The 20,884-nt window shown below is 34.9% G+C and overlaps 1 protein-coding gene and 1 long non-coding RNA gene across 3 annotated transcripts; one reads left to right on the top strand and one right to left on the bottom strand.

Moving 5' to 3' along the window:
- The first annotated feature begins 4,127 nt into the window (after positions 1 to 4,127).
- On the top strand, positions 4,128 to 7,889 carry LOC131153873 (vesicle-fusing ATPase-like). Its single transcript, XM_058106323.1, has 11 exons — positions 4,128 to 4,395; positions 4,502 to 4,558; positions 5,884 to 5,993; positions 6,082 to 6,297; positions 6,410 to 6,579; positions 6,659 to 6,867; positions 6,967 to 7,022; positions 7,119 to 7,178; positions 7,261 to 7,343; positions 7,433 to 7,566; positions 7,702 to 7,889. The coding sequence occupies exons 1-11, from the start codon at positions 4,128 to 4,130 to the stop codon at positions 7,887 to 7,889; spliced, it is 1,551 nt and encodes a 516-aa protein (XP_057962306.1).
- A 730-nt stretch (positions 7,890 to 8,619) lies between these two features.
- Positions 8,620 to 9,171, bottom strand: LOC131154514 (uncharacterized). Of its 2 annotated transcripts, none has more exons than XR_009136500.1 (2): positions 8,978 to 9,171; positions 8,620 to 8,861 (listed from the first exon to the last, which is right to left on the bottom strand). It is a non-coding gene; the product is annotated as an uncharacterized LOC131154514 (long non-coding RNA). The 2 variants fall into 2 exon arrangements; XR_009136501.1 differs by having other exon boundaries at positions 8,620 to 8,898.
- Positions 9,172 to 20,884: the final 11,713 nt, after the last annotated feature.

Here is a 20,884-nt window from a genome sequence, read left to right on the forward strand (position 1 = left end):
CAAGATGGAGCGTTAAATCCTCTGAAGGGAAAGATGCAGACAAAACCATTATTCAAAATTCTATCTAGAAATTTGAAACTGAGGGGGGGACAACTGATATGCCCATAATAATCTAGCTAATGAGGGCAGGTCAACGCCTATCTCGCACTTTCTCCGGGTCTGACATTCGGATGAGTGATTAGCTCCGACCCAATAAAAAGGAGGAGAGATTCACGCCAACGCACTTAATAATCGAGTAACAGACACACGCACTTATTGCTGGAGAGTGATTCACGCCCTCGTGCAATAAGTGCGAGCCAACCGACGGTCAACTCAAGCCCCTATAAGAAGGGATTTGGAGAAATGGCAAAGGTAAGTGACAAAAACACCGTTCTACTGTTGCGTTTAGCCTCCCTAAAAGCGTTCCTCTTACTTAGGCATCGGAGAGATCCCCCGGAGTACACCCCGGGTCCTCCAAGCCTTTCTTCTTTTCCTCTTTTAGGTCCACGGGAGTCGAAGGAGCATCCCTACTATTTTTATCCTGCAACAATATATATATATATATATATATATATAGGCAGTTGGAAATTCTTTTTCCTTTTAGAGAAGGAAATATATCAGTTTTGTGAAGGATTGTAACAATGCTTCAATGGAAAATATTATCCTTGTTTAACGGCCTTTCTCACCACTAATGCCTGCTCTAAGGGTGTGGTGCAGTTTCAGGTTGTTACTGGTTCATCTCTTGGTTTAGATGATGATATGTGCAGCTGGGGGCAGAGTATGATTCCGAGGGTGAGTAAATATTTGTCCAACTTCCCAATTTGTGGTACTGAAACTGATTATGATGACCATGCACCTGTGAAAAATGTCATTTGGCATGAAGAACAGCACATGGAGGGAAGTAGTACTAAGAAGATCTTTGAGGATACTCAAGTTGGGGAAAATCATCTTAAGAACATGAACAACCAGGTGAAAGACGAATTAAAACTCTTTTGAGGACATGGCAATTTCAACATTATTAGATTTGTTGGGAAGAAAAAGTGAAGAGACAGTATAAAGACCCGCTTAAACTCCTTGAGGACATGAGTTGGTCACATATATGAGCTCAATTTCTTATTCCTAGCTGCTCCTACATTTAAGTTATAAAAGTACCTGTTATTACCATCTACAATATGGATATACATATAAGTGTGATCACGATTTACAAGTAGGCTGAGACTCGGATATCTCGTTCTTTTTAAAGAGATTCAAACCCTCTGCGGCTATTCAGCTTAGCTCACGAACCAATGCACTAAAACTCTTAAAGACTTGTCTTTTCCATGATACAATTTAAATCATATGACTCTCTCCAATTTTGCACAAACGGAGGGGTCCAAAACTTTTAAAAAAAAAAAAAACGTATCTTTTTTTGTTTGTCAAACTCTCTAAATTCAAAAAAAGGATGATATGATGAGAACGAAGAGAAAAGATTTGTGTGTTTTGCTAATGCCTCAAGAGCTTATTTATTAGTATAAAATGACCATTTATTCTTCATGTGCTTAATAAATAATATGTGTAATATTAATTAGATACAAGCCTAGATTTAAGGTACATTCATATAATTAATCTTATGTATTTATGAAATACATGAATAAATGACTTATTTAAATATGGATTCATAAGCAAATCCAAAATACTTGCTCTTTTTCAAAATAATAAATAAAATAATAATATTAAAATAAACCAACACAAATTATGACAGATATTATTTATTTGATTTTATAATAATAATCATTCTTAGTTTAATATTAATTAAATAGCCTAAACCCAAAGTGCCAAACAAACACTAAGATGAAGTGCAGAAATTTGCTAACATTCGCTTTCCGCGTCGCATATCGTTATATCCTCGTCATCCATTGCCCAGCTAAAATCTTTAAGCTGCATAAATCAGAGTTCATCTTCGATTACTGAGTATTTTAGTGCTTTTAAAACTCTTTGGGATGAGTATATCAGCTACAAACCATTTCCAACCTACACATGTGGCAAGATGGCTTCTTGCACTTGCGATTTATTCAATTTCTTGATTCTTCGACAATAATCAGATTACGTATTAAAATTTCTTGTAGGATTGAATGATTCTTTTGCTTCAATACGAAGTCAGTTGCTGCTTACGATTCCATTGCCCAGCATGGCCAAGGTATTTTCTTTATTGCTACAAGAAGAAAGCCAGAGACAACTAACAAATTATTCAGCCCCTGAAACACATGTGTTGCTAGCCAAGCCTACTCAGTTCAGATTTTCCAAAGACAAGTCCAAGAAATCATCATTACATTGTACTCACTGTGGATGCAATGGTCATACGATTGATAAATGTTTTCAATTACATGGTTATCCTCCTGGTTGGACTGGACCTAAAGGAAAAAGAAATTCTTCTTCTGCACATGTTGCTGTCACAACTAAAAAATTTTCCAATCAACAAAGTACTGAGAATCAAAGGATAAGTTTAACTGATGAAGAATTTCATAAACTCTTAGCTCTTGCCAATTTGGGTTCATCTGCTCAGCTTACTGATTCATCTAAAACAATCGTAAATTTAGTCACTACACCTCATTCTTCTGTTAAATTTTTCAATAACTGTAATTCAATATCTACAAACTTAAATTCTGAATTTTCTTGGATCTTGGATACCGGAGCAACAAATCATATGATTTGTTCACCTCAACTTTATTATTCTACCCCTAAATCAGTTTCAATTTCAATTAATCGTCCCAATGGACATATTGTTTCAGCATTATATACTGGAACTGTGAAACTTTCTAACACATTATTTTTATATAATGTGTTGTGTTCCGAGCTTTTCTTTTAATCTCTTGTCTGTTTCTAAACTAACCAAAGATTCTAATCTTTGTATATCTTTTTTTGCCTCTTATTGTCTTTTACGGGACCATTCAATCAAGAAGATGATTGGGATTGCCTTTGAGAAACAAGGACTTTATCATTTTTTTCAATCCCCTTCGACAACAAATCTTTGCCAGCATTCTCTGTAAACTTCTTCTTTCCATTCTATACCATCTTTTGTATCAGCTACCACAAAAATTCAGTCAAACCTTTGACACTACAGATTAGGCCACATTTCAAAATCTAGAATTCCTTTTATTCAACCGATAGATAGTTCAGTTGCTTTTGATTGTACAAATATCTGTGACATTTGTCCACTTGCAAAATAGAAAAAGCTTTCATTTCCTGTATCTCAACATACTTCTAATAAGATGTTTGACTTGATTCATTGTGATGTATGGGGTCCATTTATTACTATTTCATATTCTGGTTTTAAATTTTTCTCAACTATTGTAGATGATTTCACATGGTGTACTTGGGTTTTTCTACTTAAAAACAAATATGAAGTATCATCTCTGCTGCTAGATTTTTATAAAATGATTTTGAATCAATTCAATACCTCTATCAAAACAATAATAACAGATAACGGTTTAGAGTTTATACTTACCAACTTTTATTAAACATTTGATATTTTGTATCAACGAAGTTGTGTAAAAATTCTACAACAAAATGGGATCATTGAAAGAAAACATCAGTACTTATTAAATACAGTTCGAGCGCTATATTTCAAGTAAACCTACCTTTAATTTTTTGAAATAATTGTATATTGACTACTGTCCTGTCATCTAAAATTCCAACTCCTCTGCTTAAAAACAAATCAACTTTTGAAATGTAATTTCATAAACCTTAAATCTTCTCATCTACAGAAACTAAAATTTGACTTAATTGGCCTTGTCTCTCTCATTTCTTTTCCGCGTCGCCCAACAGCTCAAGTGGGGCCATCGTCATCATCGTCATCCAGTACTGTTCCTTCGTCCGGCCTCCTATCTATCAACTTCACGGCCATTCTATCATCCAACAGCCGAGCGTATATGCCTATACGCCTACACGCATTCTTCCTGCGTGGGTCCGGGCGCTTCGCGCGTAGCGAGTTCTCTCCGGACCCCTGTCCTTTTCAGAGATCAACATACGCCTCAAAATTAAATGCTGCTTGAACGGTGAGTCGGTGACCGAAGCGGGGAGGGTATAAAAAGGTGGGCATTCCTCTTTTTATTTTGTCACGAATTAATTGGCAATCGAGCTCTGTTTGCCTATATATCAACGTCACGACCATGGCATCTTCTTCTTCTGCTGCTGCTGCTGCTCCTCCTCCTCCTCTGCGCATGGCGGTTTCACCACAAACACCAAAGCAGAGCTTGAGCCACAGAGTATTCGTCTCTAAATCTGATTTCAGTACGCTTCTTGAGGGCGAGGATAAATCTACTTCTGATACGACGAAATTGTGGCGTATGGGAAGAAGATCAGCTCCGCTCCTCCTCGTTATTATTGAAGGAAAGCTCGTTTTCAATGTTTCATATCCTCAGCAGTACTGCTTCGTACGTGCGTAGTAACTATTTCACACACAAACACACGTTTAACGATCGGATAATTTAATTTATTTGATTGCCATGTTGCTGCTGCTGTTGTTGTCTTGTTGCTGGCGCAGCTCTGCTTGCTGCTGCTCTTGTTGTTGCTGCAGTTGTCTATTTGTACATGTGTGCGTGTGAGCTTTTCGCAATAGCATGACTGAAATTGTTTAGATTAATCAGATCATGAAAATAGTTGTTTTAATTATATCATGAAATTGTTTTGTTTTATATATATATATAACGTGATGGAGAGAGCCATAGGAGTATGCATTTTATAATTCTATTCTCTTTTTGTTTTATTTGCCAAAAAGAAAATATTTATGAGTGTTGTCATTTGGCAGGTATCTGCAGTGACAACCACTTTTTGATTCTGCAGTGACAACTACTTTTAAAATAATAATAATAATAATAATAATAATAATAATAAATTTAAGGTCAACAAAATATCTTGAATATTAAGCCCCCATACTCATGTGAATATTCCTGCTAAATCATTTCATACTATTATATTAATTTTTCAATTATGAGATCAAGAAAAAGTTCATGTCAAAGCCCCAAAAACATTGAAGCTAATGCTCAAAAAGTTCATGTCAAACTCATATAAATTCATACAAATTTAGGGAGAATATGTATTTAGTAGTTTTTTTTTTTTTTGCTCAATTAAAATTATAAGTAAAATTTTGTATTGTGCATTTATCCTTTTAATCCATGTTACCTTCATTTGTCTTATTTTGTTGTCGTAGAATTTTTGTTTCAACATCATATCATTAAATTGCACAAAATGAATATTCCAATAAATTACTTCCTTCCACAAGGGAGGGAGTAAACGCTGTTCAAACTCATTAACTTTTATCCTTGAGCCAAGGCAAGGCCTCAAATATGTTCCGAAAATATATATGAGCAAGCAATTATCGTTGAGACGATAACTTTCTTACAAACCCAAATTGGATATTTTAAACTTCTGTTTTGATTAGAAGGTTGCTTGATTTCATTGTAGAAGTTGGAAAGAAAAAAAAAAAAAAACTTTTGAAATTAATGGCAATTAAAGTTTTTGAAGAATTTTCCCCAGAGGTTCAATTTATTTTTTGAATGAATCATGAATCAAAAGGATACATGCATGTCAACATTTAATACAAACACACATACACACACACACACCAGCCACCCACAATCGAACATATCAAATACTATAAACTTTTATTGTGAATTTTCTCCGTCTTTGACATGTATGTGTATGTATATATATATATATATATATATATATATATATATATATATATATATATATATTTGATGCCTTAACCAATACAAACAAAGGATAATAAATTGAAACAAGGGCAAATTGCTCTAAACGAAAAGCAGATCAACTTGACAAAGACATGGTTGGATATGATGGTAGCAGTGCAAGTGTAAGTTTCGTAACCATTTTTTTTCCATTTTAGTTTTTGATTAATTACAGGTTCCATATTAATTGCGGGCAATGTGCATGACTTTTTTAGGTTTGTCCCCCCACCAAATTTCAACATTTCTAAAATGACTTTACAGGTTGAAATGTCTCAAGACAAAAGGGTATATCTGCATCCATGCTATTAGTATTACATTATATTGAAAGATCTTCCTCAAACCTCCTAAGCCTATATATATATTGTGTGTCTAGGTTAAGGATGTTAAAGCTCCACTACTGCAAATAGCATTCAAGAAAACATTTTCCATGAAAGTTGTGCATGTTGATGAGAAATTTTCCATCAAATTCAAAGGAGCACAAATTCTTCTTACTCTAATGGAAGCTCGTTGTGGTCACCGTTCCGTGGACCAAGGATTGCTTACTCATGATTCTGAAATTTATTTTGAAATCTTAGAGGGCAATGTCAAGGTAATTACTTGCTGTATTGTTCATACTAATTTGTCCACTAGTTGTTTGATTAGAATAAAGAATATGAAAACTAAGAAAATCTATTTTTTCTCCCCTCTTTTGGGTGGTTTAGATTATTGATCAGATCTACGACCAAGATAAGTTGTTCAGGAGAAGAATCCATGTGAATATTTTGGAGGAGCAGCTTACCTCTTTGGGCATTGGAGGCATGACATCCACATTCATGAACTTGTTTGAAAAAGCATTTGCAACAAGGACTCTGCCCTCGGACGTAAGCAAAAGGTAAAAAAATCTTGTACTGAGTATAAATTTGAAGTTAATTTTTTTTCTATTGATTTTTTCTTTAAAAATATAATTTCAGGTTAAGCATAAATCATGTCAAGGGTGTGCTATTGTATGGCCCCCCTGGAACTGGAAAAACATTAATTTCCAGGAAAATAGCTGCGCTGCTGAATGCTCGAGGTCCATGGGTTGTAAGGGGGCCTGAAGTTTATGCCAAGTACCTAGGAGAGTCGGAGGAAAAAATGAGGGAATTATTCAAGCCTGCTCTTGATGACCAAAAAAAATATGGTATGCCACCTAATTGTATATGCTGAAATATATAAGCATTTGCATGTATGTTTCAAACAAACTGAAGTAATGAACTATATTATACTTTTTTATTTTCAGGAAATATGAGTCCACTGCATATAATTATCATTGATGAAATTGATTCGGTTGCAAGAGTATGTTTTGTTTTTAATGAGAAAAAAAATTGAATGTCTTTTTGCTAGCTAGTATTTTCTCTTCTAATATAGTTTTAATTATGTTACTCTATGCAGAAAAGAGGTCTATGCGTAGAGGATGGTAATGACAGGGTTCTAAATCAGTTTTTATCCCTGGTTAGTATGGATAACTCTATATTTTATTGTATGTTTTTGTAAAAGTATTTGTTTATAAACATTTGTTCTTTATTTTTTGTAGATTGATGGATTTGACCATTTGAATAATATATTTCTTATTGGAACTACAAATCGACCCGATATAATTGATGGAGCATTATTGAGGTGAAATATGTTCAAATTGATTAGTTCTTTCCTTACTAACATTATTCATGAATCATGAAAATTTTTTTGGCACCATGCATGTTTTATAGGCCCGGTCGGCTGGAACTCAATCTAGAGATTTCCTTTCCCGATGAACAAGGAAGGGAACAAATTCTGAAGGTGCATTCAAGAAATATCCAGAAAGAAGGAATCCTTCAATTGGATTTTGATTTCAAACAACTTGGTAAGAGATCGAAAAAATTAGAGACTTATTTGATTTATTTTAATTTTATATTTGTTTTTGCCACTATGTTTGCTTTTATTCCTACTTGTGTTTTATTGATTACATCATTTACATGCTACTTTAATCCAACTTCAGCTTCAATGACTGAAAATTGGAGTGGCGCTGACTTGGAATCCCTTGTTCGACAAGCACTTTCCAGTGCTATAGTTCGAGCAAGCAACGGTTTCCAGTGTTTTGAGGAGGAGAAGCTCAGAATTACTGAAAAAGATTTCCTTGATTGTTTCTATCATATTCAAAATATGAAGGAGCGTGGAGGGGCATGAGTCTCATGTCGGTGGCTACTCGTATTACTCTACACTTTTTTTCAACAGTACTTTTTCATGGTAAATTGATCTGTTGTAGACTGCTATATCCTCAATGCATTTGCTTGTAAACATTATGCCACTTTATTTTGTCATTATTATTGACTGAACAAATAGAGATTTTCTTTGAACTAGTCATAAACTCAAAGAATTGTAGCTCTGCTGATGTAGAAATCGTACCTGGTCTTTAATATAGTAATTTGTTTCTCAATATAGTAATTTGTTTGTATTGCTGTCCGGAAAATTCCCTTTCTTCAGGCTTTCTTTCTTCAGCTGACCTTGTCTTTAACCACTTTGCTGCAACCTCTCCATGATTCCTTGAATAATGACATTGTTTATTATCAACTCAGGAAAGTGCATCATTTTCTTTCATGGTTTCTATTTCTGATTAGTAAAGCTAAAAGTTAGACAACGTATTTTGTATCAACTCAGGATTTGCCATTTTCATGATTCTAAATCTCCACAGGTTTAAAAAAAGTTGATGTTCCTGTTGTGGAATTTAATTTTTGTTCGTAGATTCAAAGCTGGATGTATATTATATTACACAGATTGAGCCCTTCTAATTCTGTTTACCAATTTACTCACAAAGTAAACAAAGATAATTTGTTTTCAGTTTTTCTTTACTGAAATTTGATTTAGTTTCTAAAATTCAGTGCCTCCCTAACAATTTTAGAAAGTGAAGGTAAAAAACTTAAACAAGAAATCACCCTTGGCTTTATCAAAATGGTAATTGTTCAGCTGAGCTGGGCATAGTAAATCGGCTGGTTTTGTCCCTAAGTTTACCAAGGCTTACACCGCCATAGATCTTAACTGATAATCTCCTGCTTGGGGCTACATCCTCATATTCCTTCCCCCGTTGCTCAGCACAAGCCATTTGGGGTTATGGCTTTGGGCAGTCTCAGAGAGCATGAGAGGAGCCTATTTGATCTTACCCTAGCACAAGGCAATAGAGGTCATGCCTTGGTGTTTTCTATAGAAACATTCAAACTTAAGTCACCAATAGAGGGCATGTGATTCAGAAAGGGAATGCAGAAAACTGAAGGCTGAACCTATTCGTATGCAATTCAGAAAGTGGCCGCCGATAGCCCTTCAGCGGCTCCCTCCGCCAGTCATCGCCACTCGCCAGCGGCCAGCCTTCCATTTCGGCATCGGAGTTTGGAGTCGTCAGCTGTTCGAGGCTCCTCTCTGTCTCAGCTCAGCACTCCACTCTTGACTTCTCCCTCTCCACACATATGAGATAAGTTCAGAGTCAAGATGATAAGTTTAAAGTCAAGACCCACCATTATATTTTTCTTTTAAAAAAAAAATATTTTAACTTGTATTGTTAAATTGAATAAAAAAAAAAAGTAATTTAATAGAATAAAAAAAGTTAAAAATCAATAATAATCATATGTAAAATAAATTTTTTCTGAATTATGAATATTTTAATTCCCTTACTTTTTTGAAAAGTAATTATGAAAATATAGTTCTATCACATATTTCTTTTTCTTAATATTTTTTTTAAGTCTTAAAACATTATTTTGACCTTAAATTTGAAATTAGGTAAAAAAAAAAAAACTTCAAGCGATCTATTTTTTTTTTCTTTAGTTATCAAATAAGGTAAAAATTGATAACTTAATAAACAAAATTTTAACTTAATAGTTAATACATTAATAATTATGATTTTTACTACTAAAATTTCTAGAAAAAAATTTATTTTAATCCATTACGGAGAAAATGCTTAAAAAGTTAAATAGACAATTTATATTGTATGGATCTCTATTAGTGATGTATATGAAAGTATAGCAAAAGTTTTTTTCACCTTTAAAATTGCAATGCTAATTTCTTATAGTTATAAATGAAAAAAAAATCAAGTTATAAAAAATAATGAAAATATATTTTTAAAGATAAAGGAATATATTTTTTTGTAATTATTTACACACTTTAAAGATATGTATTTATTGAAATCCTGTCAACAAGAGAACGCATTCCTTAAATATATGCATAAATACTCTTATTTTACTAATAAATAAAACATCTAATATTTTATAATTTTGTTCATTTAAATATTTTAAATAAAAAATTATTTATTATTTTTAATCAAATATTATATTTTATTTTTACGTAATAAGTATTTAAAATTAGAATGACTATTTAGTACTTACCATTTAATATTTACTAAATTACTAATTATATTATACCTGCCATTTTTATTTTTATTTTTATAAAGGCTGTAACTTTGTATTTTCTTTGTATTTTGTGTAGAGATCATCAAATTAAGTCTATCAAGATGCCACATGAGAAAGGAAATGAGAACTAACCTATTGAGGATATTGGATGACATTTTGGTACTGTGGTGGATGGTAACAGACATGCTATTATGTGTAAGTTGTGTGGAAAGATAATTAAAAGAGACATTACATGCTTGAAACAACACTTGGCACATAAAAAATGTCAAGTAGTTGGATGCTCAAATGTGACCACACAAGTAAGTGAACAAATGATGAAACATCTACAATAGTATGCTGAAAAGAAGAGAGATAAACAAAAAAGGCAAAATGAAGCAGAAGTTCAAATTAGAGGAGATTTTGAGCGATGAAGAAGACTTGGAAGAAGAAAGTATGAGATTTGTTCAATAAGAAAGCATACGATCACAACAACAATGGGAAGAGAGATAAAGATTTCGAGCAAGAATAATTGGAGGGGGTAATATTTATGAAGAGGGAGGTGGCTCCGGCAGTGGTGCTACCAATGGTTTTAATAAAGCAGGAGCTCAATCTTATAGTGGTCGAAAATCTGGAGATAGTGGACGACAATGGATTAATCCCGATGCCCGTGAAGCTAGACTAAAGGCAACAGATCCTATTTTAGAAAGAAGTAAGAGTGCAAAATAATCAAAAATCAACATGAAGTTGTTGAAAGGTTTAAGGAGTAAATTAGGAAAAGCAGTTGAAAAATTCTTAATTTATAATCAGATTCCAACGAATGTAGTTGACTCTCCATTTATGCAGCCTATGCTTGATATTGTTGCAAAGGTTGGAAGAGGGGTGAAGGGTCCATCACTCTATGAGGTATCTGAAATTTATTTGGAGTAAAAGTATTGAGAAATGAAAAATTATATATCTTCTTTTGTTGGGATTTGGAAGGAGAGAGGTATAACCCTTATGTATAATGGTTGATCAGGATCAATTAGAAAATACATTATAAACATTTTATTTTATTGCGATAGAGGCATCATGCTTCATAAGTCAGTTGATGCATCTGATGTGCTAAGCAGAATAATTGAATATTATTTTAGGTAATTTTTTAATTTTAATTGTATATACAAATAGTATTATGAACTTGTATGTTTTTAATTAAGTAGGAGTAATTATTGAATCTATAATTTCATTTCAGATTAATGGACGAGATAGTTGAAGAAATTAGAGAGGAGAATGTTCTCCAAGTAATGACTGATAATGAAGCTGCAGTGAAGACAAGAGGGAACTTATTAATACAGAAGAGACTCAATCTCTATTGGATAGCATGTGTAGCTCATTGCATAGACCTTATTCTTAAAGATATGGATAAGAAAAGTAACGTCAAGATGGTTGTTGACCTTATAGGTCGCACCCGGTTTTGATAATGACAAATACTTAGATATTTGATGGTTGTCAAGTGTTTGTGCAAGCTTAGATGAGCATTTCAAGGAATGACACTTGAAGCAACATGAAGACCCTGAAGATTTTAATTTGTATTGCAAATTCAATTATTATAATATGGATCTGTAATAGTAACTTAAGATATGATCTGTATTTTCTTACCTGCATATCATGCATATAGGATTTATGGTAGGCTTAATAAGACCATAGCATGACTCTAGGTCCCAACACTCTCACATAAATCATACAAATTTCAGGAGTGTCAAAAATACAATTTTTGACACTAAATTGAATATTTTTAAAGAATTTGAGAGAGCTTGGGCAATCGAACCCCTAAAGTTCAAAACTCCTCGGGCGCCCGAACTGTTGAGAAGTCAACAGTTGACTTGGGCTCTTAGGCGACCGAACCATTTTGTGGTACTAGCCACGGGCGCCCAAACCCTTTGAAAGGGACATTCCACCAACTCGAGCGACCAAACTGTTTAGTTCAAAATGCACCCTAGGTGACCAAATACAAGAGTTCGGATGGCCAAACCTAGGACTGGGCACCCGAACTCACGATCAAAGGCTATTGACTTTGATTTGGGCTGCCGAAGCATGACACGAGCGACCAAACTTATTTAAATACCTTTTTAATCTGTGTCTGTTGGGGCGACCGAACCAAGGTTCAACAAGCCGAACCTTGGTGGGTTAAAATTATTTTAACCACGGTAAAATAGGGTTAAGTTGGGTTAATGTTGTTTTAACTATTTAAAACTTTTTTCATAATTCCCAACAAGTCCCAAACAGTTATAATTTTACCCTTGCTTATAAATATAGGCTCATTTGCAAAGATTAGAGAATAATTAGCAATTTTCATTAGCCAAAATTCTCTCTTTTAAAAATACATTCTTTGGTCAAATACTCTCAAATCTTCACTACCTTGATATATTCTGAGAGTGTAAGTGTAAGAACCTGAATCGTGATATATGGGTTTAATTAATTAAGAGAAGGGTAAAATGGTAAATTGAGCAGGTTTCGTTGATGAAGGCCTCAGGTTGCTCGGTGACGAAATGCAAGAGCTCGTCAATGAGGAGAAGCCGAGAGGTTTCAGGATTCCAGAAATCTTAGGCTCGTCGACAAGGTCACCGTCTCGTCAACGAATTATCTTAAGTTACTCATCGACGAAGGTGCATCTCGTCGACGAGTGCGGCCGAGACAAAAGGCTATAAATATCCATTTTCATTACTTCTTAACTAAGAAATCTCAAATCCTCTCTCTATCTCTCTAGGAACTTAAAATACTTTCTCTCTCTCTCTCTAGATTTCTTTATCGTATGTTGCGGGAATCATCGATCCGATGTTACCATAAGGATTTGAGAAGGATTCTCTACAAGATTTACAGATTGGATTTTCATTTCGGGCATTTTTGGGTTTTGGCTCAAAATCAAGGTCAGGCTCGGTTTTCAATTCTATTCCGGTAGTTGTGTAGAGGATAGAATTGTGAGTATGTTTTGTACCATGGTTTGTAGGTTTTAGGAACTTGGTTTGCAGTTTAGGGGCCGTAGAGCTCGAGTTTAGATTTTTGGGGAAAGGTAAAGGGATTCAGTTAATGTCGGTTATTATTGAAATCAGACTTGGTAGAACTGTGGTTCATGGTCCTGTGTGCATTTTGGTTACTCATTTGTGGGAATCTAACAGGTAAAATTATGAATTTTTCATGTTACAGTTTTGGGGAAAATGGGGTATTGGGTGACATCCCTGGTTTTATTGGAAAATTGTAAATATATTGTGATATATATTGTGTTATAGGGATGGTCGTGCCTTGACTTATTTAAATTGTATATGGTTGGAAAATCATGATTTTAGATTACCAAATGGGTGTGGAATTGTTTGGTTATATGAGCATACATGTGCTTTGTTTGGATGAAATGAAATAAGAACGGGATTCCGAATTGTTCTAGGTTTTGAAATTCGGCTTTTGCCGAAGAGTGCGTAATACCACTAGTTTGGCTGGCTTTTTCCGAAGGGTGTGAGAACACCAAATTTGCACCGGTTCAACACTGTGGGTTGATGCTATGCCAGGTTACCGGGGGCACCGGCCTTTGTCGAAGGGTGTGAAATATCACCAGACTGCAGACTTTTACCGAAGGATGTGAGATATCACCAGATCGTCGATTTTTACCGAAGGGTGTGAAATACCACTAGACAGTCCGACTTCGACCGAAGGGTGTGATGACAACAGATTGTATTGCTTGTTTTGTGGAAATACTGAAATTGTTTTAACTATTTGAACTGTGCATGTAATTATGTCATAATAACACTTATATACCACACACCGATATAACCTGATTCTTTCTTACTGAGAGGTGTCTCACCCCTACTGTACGTACATATTTTTTAGGTCCTTCGAGTAACTGAAACTAGCGTCCTTGTGTTAGGAGCATAGTGGTCGGTGTATTGCGAGAGGTACTTGGCTAAGTAATAGGATTGTATCAGGTTGTCTTTTGGTGGTTTTGGCTGACACCTGGATTGTGTTTTGTATTATGGATCCTAGTTCTTTTGTATAGACTTTGGTATGGTACAAAATATATATTCAAAGAGTATCTTCCGCTGTGTATATCCGTTTGTATGTGAATGCGTATAGGGTGCCTGGGAACCCCACGGGGTCAAACCCTTATTCATGTAATGTATCATGGGTATTTTGATTGATAAAGAGATAGGTTAGGTTACTAATTCACCCCTGGGTCCCATTACCGGGTTCGAGGCATGACAATAAGAACATTTTTAGAGTGCTTGTGATTGCTAAGATTGCTAGAAACTCCCATTTGATTGATCGATTGTGATATTTTTCTTGGGGAGTTTTAGCTTAGGTTTATCGTATAGATTTTGATATTATAAATCTTGTACTGGGATAAATTAAGTGAGCTTTGGATATTTGCATTGTCATTACAAGTGTCCAATAACTTGGATTTTTGTTGTGCAAAGAATTTTCAAACAAGTAAAATATTTTAAAACTAGCATTGTGCTCATTTTATTAAAGAAAATCTTTTTGAACTAGTTTGATTAACTGATTCATATCTTTGGAATATTGATTTGCTATTGAAGTGCTTTACTTAGATTTCAAGATATTGCTTGTATTGAATACTCTTGAGCATATTATTGATTATACCATATTGAGTGTTGATAGCACAACTGTTTGCATCACTGAGCTTACACTATATCTATATCTTTGATGTGTATGTGAATGTGTGTATTGGGTACATATCTGCTTTAAATGAAAGCATAATCTCTGTACCATTTGATTGAAAGAATACTATTGTATTTTCAGGCGTGGCCTGAGGGGGCAGTAATCCAGCCCGATAAGGATTGTCTAAAGGTTGAGGTCAGTCCTGTGCTAATTGACCTGGTTTGTTTAGGTGTCACTCCACCCGTTTAAGTGAACATTATAGTGGTAATCCTTGTGCTTGTTAGCCAAGGTGGGGACAGAGGCAGTTTGTCGAATCTCGATAACACTTCTGCGTGTCACTTGCTTTTCACTGCTTTCTGGTGCATGCGTGGCTGATTAATTTGTGCTATTTAATTTCTAGTACATATTGCAATTGATTTTATTTACATGCACTAGATTGACTTTAGGGTTGTGAATATACTTTTGTTAGGATACTGACCTAGGGGATTAATTTTAAAAATACCAATTCACCCCCCCTTTTGGGATCACGGTAAAGCTAACAAACGTCTTAGAGGATGCAAGAATAATAACCTCATTTATTTATAACCACACATGAACAGTGAATTTCATGAGGAAATTCAAAAATAATAGAGTTACTTTGCCCTGCCATCACTCGATTTGTCACCAACTTCATTGCTTTGGAGACTATTGTTAGGCATAAACAAGCATTAAAGGAAATGTTTACATCTTATGCTTAGAAAAACTCAAGGTTTGGGATGGAAAAATCAGGCTGAGCATATGATTCAAAGAAGATTATCTTAGGCAAAGGGTTTTAACAAAAGGTCTCCAATATAATTAAAGTGCAGGAACCCTTAGTGAAATATCTTAAATTGGTTAATAGTGATGAAAAACCAACCATGGGTTTCATATACGAGGCAATTGATAGGGCGAACTTGGTTATGTAAAAAGATCCAATTCTACAAAGACAATTGGAAAATTATTGACAAACGGTGAATTTTTTAATTGCACCAAGATTTGCACACTACTGGTAAGTGTAAATCAAATACAATTTCTTATTATTTTAACTTTTAAATTATGCATAGTTGCAATAAAAAACTATTGATTTTTATGTTTCTAAATTTAATTTAGGATAGTTTTTGAACCCACAATTTCTTTATGGTGCCCCACCCTCTCCTGAAGTTGTTAAAGAAGTCATGGATAGGGTTAAAAAAGTGATAAACAGGTTGGTACCCGATATAGATACTCAAATTTGGGTAATTAATCAAGTAAGTATTTGTTCCATTAAATTGAATAATGAATTGTTTTTGTATTCTTTAATACTTTCTAAAATAATTATTAATATATCTAATTAATTAATTATATTTCATTATCATCCTTTTTTAGTTGTTGCTATATCGAGATAGGCAGGAGACATTTGAAACCTCGTTGGCTCAAAGGGCACTGAAACAAACAAATCCTGATAAATATAGTTAAATAATGGATAAATGACTCTATTTTCTCTCTTTATGTTCAAATTTGACTTTTAAAAAATACGTTATACTGACATAAAACTCCCTTTAATTATTCATACAGCCGAATTATGAATTCATTATGGCTTGTGTGCTCCTGAGCTCCAAAGAATAGCAATTATTTATTAGCCAGACCATATTAGCTTCAAACTGTGAGCATAATTGGAGCACCTTTAGCCTCATCCATACAAAAACAAGAAATAGATTAAAGTACATGAGACTACGTACAAAAACTTGTTTTCGTACATTACAACATAAGGTTAAAGTTAAGACATATAATGAGAAGAAGCCAACAGGAAATTAAAGATGGTTTCAATCCTATCAATTTGGACTACATTTTTATCTGAAAGGTATTCTTCGGATAGATAGGTGGGGTCTCACTTCCATTCGTCGTTAGTTCAACCCTGAAGTTTTGTTTGGTGAATTTTGATTTGTTTATGGTTGTTTTTGTGTCTTTATCTTCTTTTTTAGTTTTGTTTATTTTTGTTGTCTTGGTTTGGTTGGTTGCTGGTGTTGTTTCTATGAGGGTTTTATTTTATTTTTATATAATCTCCCTTTTGCTTATCTTGTAACCACGATATTCCTCCACCAAAAGTGAGGGTTTATTAATAAATAAATGGAGGTATCGCACTCTTTCGATGACGGTCAGGATAATTCAAATTGGTTAAATGAAGAAGTTGGTGGTACTGCAGAAGGAGGTGATCATCCACCAATAAATGTGCATAATGATTCAAGTTCAAGTCCTGAACGTACACAAAGTGATGACAATCTTTGGTTAAGCCCACCAAGTGATCATGATGGTGGTAGTGGTGCTAGAGCTAGGGTTGGGGGGGGGAGTAGTGGTGGTGGTGGCGCCAATGTATAATGTGATTATGAATGTGACACAGGAACATCAATTGTAAGGGATATATATCATTCTAATCATTATGGATTACATGATATACCTGAAAATTGTGACTTGGGTATTCCTCCAGGAAACCAATCTTCACAACCTAAGAGAAAGAGTGCCAATGGCGACCCTATTGATTTTGTTGAAGATTCATATGGCGTGGTTCGTAGTTTTGGATACTTTGGTTTAGATGGTTCATCATCACAATCATATGGATCTCATCCAGCATATCCATAGTATGCATTTTGTGACTCACGTTTTTATCCTAGTCGATCAGGAATTTCAGGATCTAGTGAGTCTTCTTCTATACACTAGACAGAGCCAGCTCCAGCCCCAACTTATGGATATTACACAAGATATGGTCAAGGAGGAGATTATGCACCTCCTAGATCAAATGGATCTTCTTCCCCACTAGTACATTTTCAGGAATAAGAACAAAAATGACACAAACATGAGTTTCTTCAGCTATGTATTTCCACAAGGGTGGAGAGATAATTCACAATCCCAATCTCAAGATAGAGATGCAAATTATGGAGATCCTCTACATCATTCATTTTGATGGTGACATGTTCCATGTAATAAATTTGAAAAATTGTATTCATGTTTTCAACTATTGATAATTGACACCAATCATTTTTCAAATCCATAAATGTGTATATTAAGTATTGACTCATTTTTATATCTTTAATTGATTGATTATTCATTTTAATTACATTTTTACAAATTTTTACCCATTAAAGAATGCAAACTATAAAAAAAATATACAATTTTTTTTTTTTTTTGTAAACAGCGCACTAAAATTAATATAAAATTTATATTACCTATTAAAAAGCATTTGTAGGTTGAATAAATGTCATCAAAATTCATTAAAAATCATGCATTAATGGACTTCATGCTTATTTTTCAATTTTGGCATGATTGTGTATGCGTGAAAAAAATTCACGACCGTTACGCCCACCTCCCGTTACGTAACACTCATGCCTCCCACGTCTTGTGACCGTTACGCAATGTTATCCGTAATCGCGATTTCAAACCATATTCCTAACATTGGGCGATGGCTTGTGTTAGAGCAAGAAAATCTTTAGTGCTATTAATTAATTGCTAGTTTAGAAGACTTTTTGCTTTTTGCTTCCCACTACTTGGAATAGTAAGATTACGTCAAAGTCATTTTGGAAAATACTTTCCAGAATAGGGTATTATTCAATATATATATTTTTAAAAAAAAGTTAAATCGGGAAAAAACTCCATTATACGTACTTGGCCAATTTTGGAAATCTAATTTCAAAATATCAAAATATAAGTTCTAAGCAATTTTTTTTTTTTTAATTTTATCAATTAAAGTTTTCCTAAAAAATTGAAATATGATTGTCTTCCCATTCACACACACACAAATTAATAATATATTAACATAATTCAATTAAAAAACTATAGAAGTGTTAACATTCAAAGTTATTTATAAAAATTAATATTTTAGAAAGATTCTGAAGTCCAAACATTGATATGAGATAATATTATAGCACCAATGGTTAAAAGCAATTCAAATTTATCAGCATCCCAGTATTTTACAAGGTGATCTTTGCCAACACCCCAGCCAAAGTAAGAAATAGAGCCTTGACGCTGGTTTTCCGACAGCTTAAAATGGGAAGAGTTCACGCAAAATTGCTACCAGCCAGGGAGGTGAACTCTTTGAATCATTCTTGTTTTTGCATTCTGTCTGTTGCTAGTATCGGTTCTCTTCTTGTTCCTTTGGAAGTATAGTTTCTGATGTAGCATTAAGCTAAGATTCCTGTCTTGATCGTTGATTTCCTCCTATTTCATGAAGACCAGTCGCAGTGTTGAAGAGTTGTGTTCTGTTGGTACTTTCATCTTGTGAAATTCGGCCACGGTGAGGTTCATATTGTTGAAATTACAAGAAGAAATCCTCCCCTAAGTGCCTACGGTTCCTCCAGATAAATTTCAATGCTAACTTGAAGAATTAAATCTATCCTGTTAAGGTTGATGTTAGGAAATAATCCAACGAGCAACAATCGCACAAGCAAAAATTACGCAACACAAATGTGAGACCAGATTTATGTGGTTCGGTCCACTGTGACCTACATCCATGGGAGAGCACAAATCTACTATGATTGTCGGGAGAAATACACAAGAAGAAGGAGGAGGCCACTGCCCTCAACTCCTCCCTCACTCTCTCTTCACTCTGCCTCACAACACAACACCACACACTCTCCAACTCACATCTCTTTGCACTTACACAACACAACACCACAACTCACACAATGTGGCCAACTCTCCACACACAGCTGCAATTCACCACACATTCCACACACACATACATTACATATATATACACAAACAGAGGGAGAGGAATTCAAACAAGGCAGCTGCAAAGTCAACTGGTAGGCAGATTGTTGGTGGTCGTCCATCTCCAGCTTCAACAATTTCAGTTGGGTGCAGCTACCGACACACATATGAGCCACACATCCTAACAATCTCCACCTTGGCAAGTATCAACTCCCAAGTCCACATCTCCACCTTGACACGAACTCGATCAATGCAAGTCTTAATAGCTTGGTTCAAACGTCTGAGCCATGCAGACACTACCGCCTTCTTCATTGGCAAACTGAACTCGTTTGTTAGTTTCTGACGGTGTACTGCTATCATCATCTAAGGTCGAACCACCAACCACTATGGTTCCTATCAACTGATACAACCCACGAGACTCTTTCCCAGTAAGTATTATTGAGTCACGTCGGGTCACCTCCATAGCTCCACCTGCGACAGACATTTTTCAACCCTTAGAATCCAACCGACTAAGGGAGATCAAGTTTCTTTGCATCCTTGGAATGAAGTTAGCGTCATCCAAAGTAAGGACGGCTCCAACATGCATCTTCAGCTTCACAGATCCAATCCCCTTGACATCGCATGAAGACCCATCACCGAGTGATACTATACTACGAACTTCTTTGTAAGAATGAAAAAATTCTTTCTTATAGCAAATATGAACTGAACTCCCAGAGTCCAAAACCCATCCATCATCGATTGGACTTCCATGAGCATTCATGTTCTTTTTCATCAATTTCTGACATTCTCTCTTCATATGGTTGTGCTTCTTGCAGTATCGATACTGCACCTTCCTTCGATTGATTTGTTGACGTGAGTTGCTCATCGTTACAAGGGCCTCTTCATTACCATGCCATGTGGCATGTTCCAATACATTGACACCGTCCCGTGTCTTCTTTTCTTCTTCGTATCTTTTTCGATCTTTGCAGTCCCTCTTGAAGTGCCCCTTTTTATCACACCAGTAACATACGACCTCACTCATATCTCGTCCTCTTGATTTTGAACGCCATTACTTACCTTTGAGCTTCCGATCTTTGCCTCTTCCTTATCTCTTACTATTTGCTATCAAAGCTTGCTCACGAGACGTCACAATTGACTTTCTTAACGTCTTAGAATCTTGAAGTGATGCCATCACATCATCCAACTTCAAGGTTTCCTTCCCCACGAGCAATGCAGTTACCAGACCATCAAATGAAACTGGTAGAGACGACAATAGTAGAAGCGCCATATCCTCTTCATCAATCTTTACGCCGAGGCTCAACAACTGGGTCAAAATCTTGTTGTAATCGTTTATGTGATCAAAAAGACTGCTTCCCTCGTTCATTCGAAGTTGATACAATTTCTTCTTCAGAAACAATTTATTGGTAAAGGACTTTGACATATACCTTTGCTCCAATTTCTTCCAAAACTCCCTTGGTGAGGTTTCGTCTA

Source organism: Malania oleifera, chromosome 4 (assembly GCF_029873635.1).
Source record: "Malania oleifera isolate guangnan ecotype guangnan chromosome 4, ASM2987363v1, whole genome shotgun sequence".
Taxonomy (NCBI): domain Eukaryota; kingdom Viridiplantae; phylum Streptophyta; class Magnoliopsida; order Santalales; family Ximeniaceae; genus Malania; species Malania oleifera.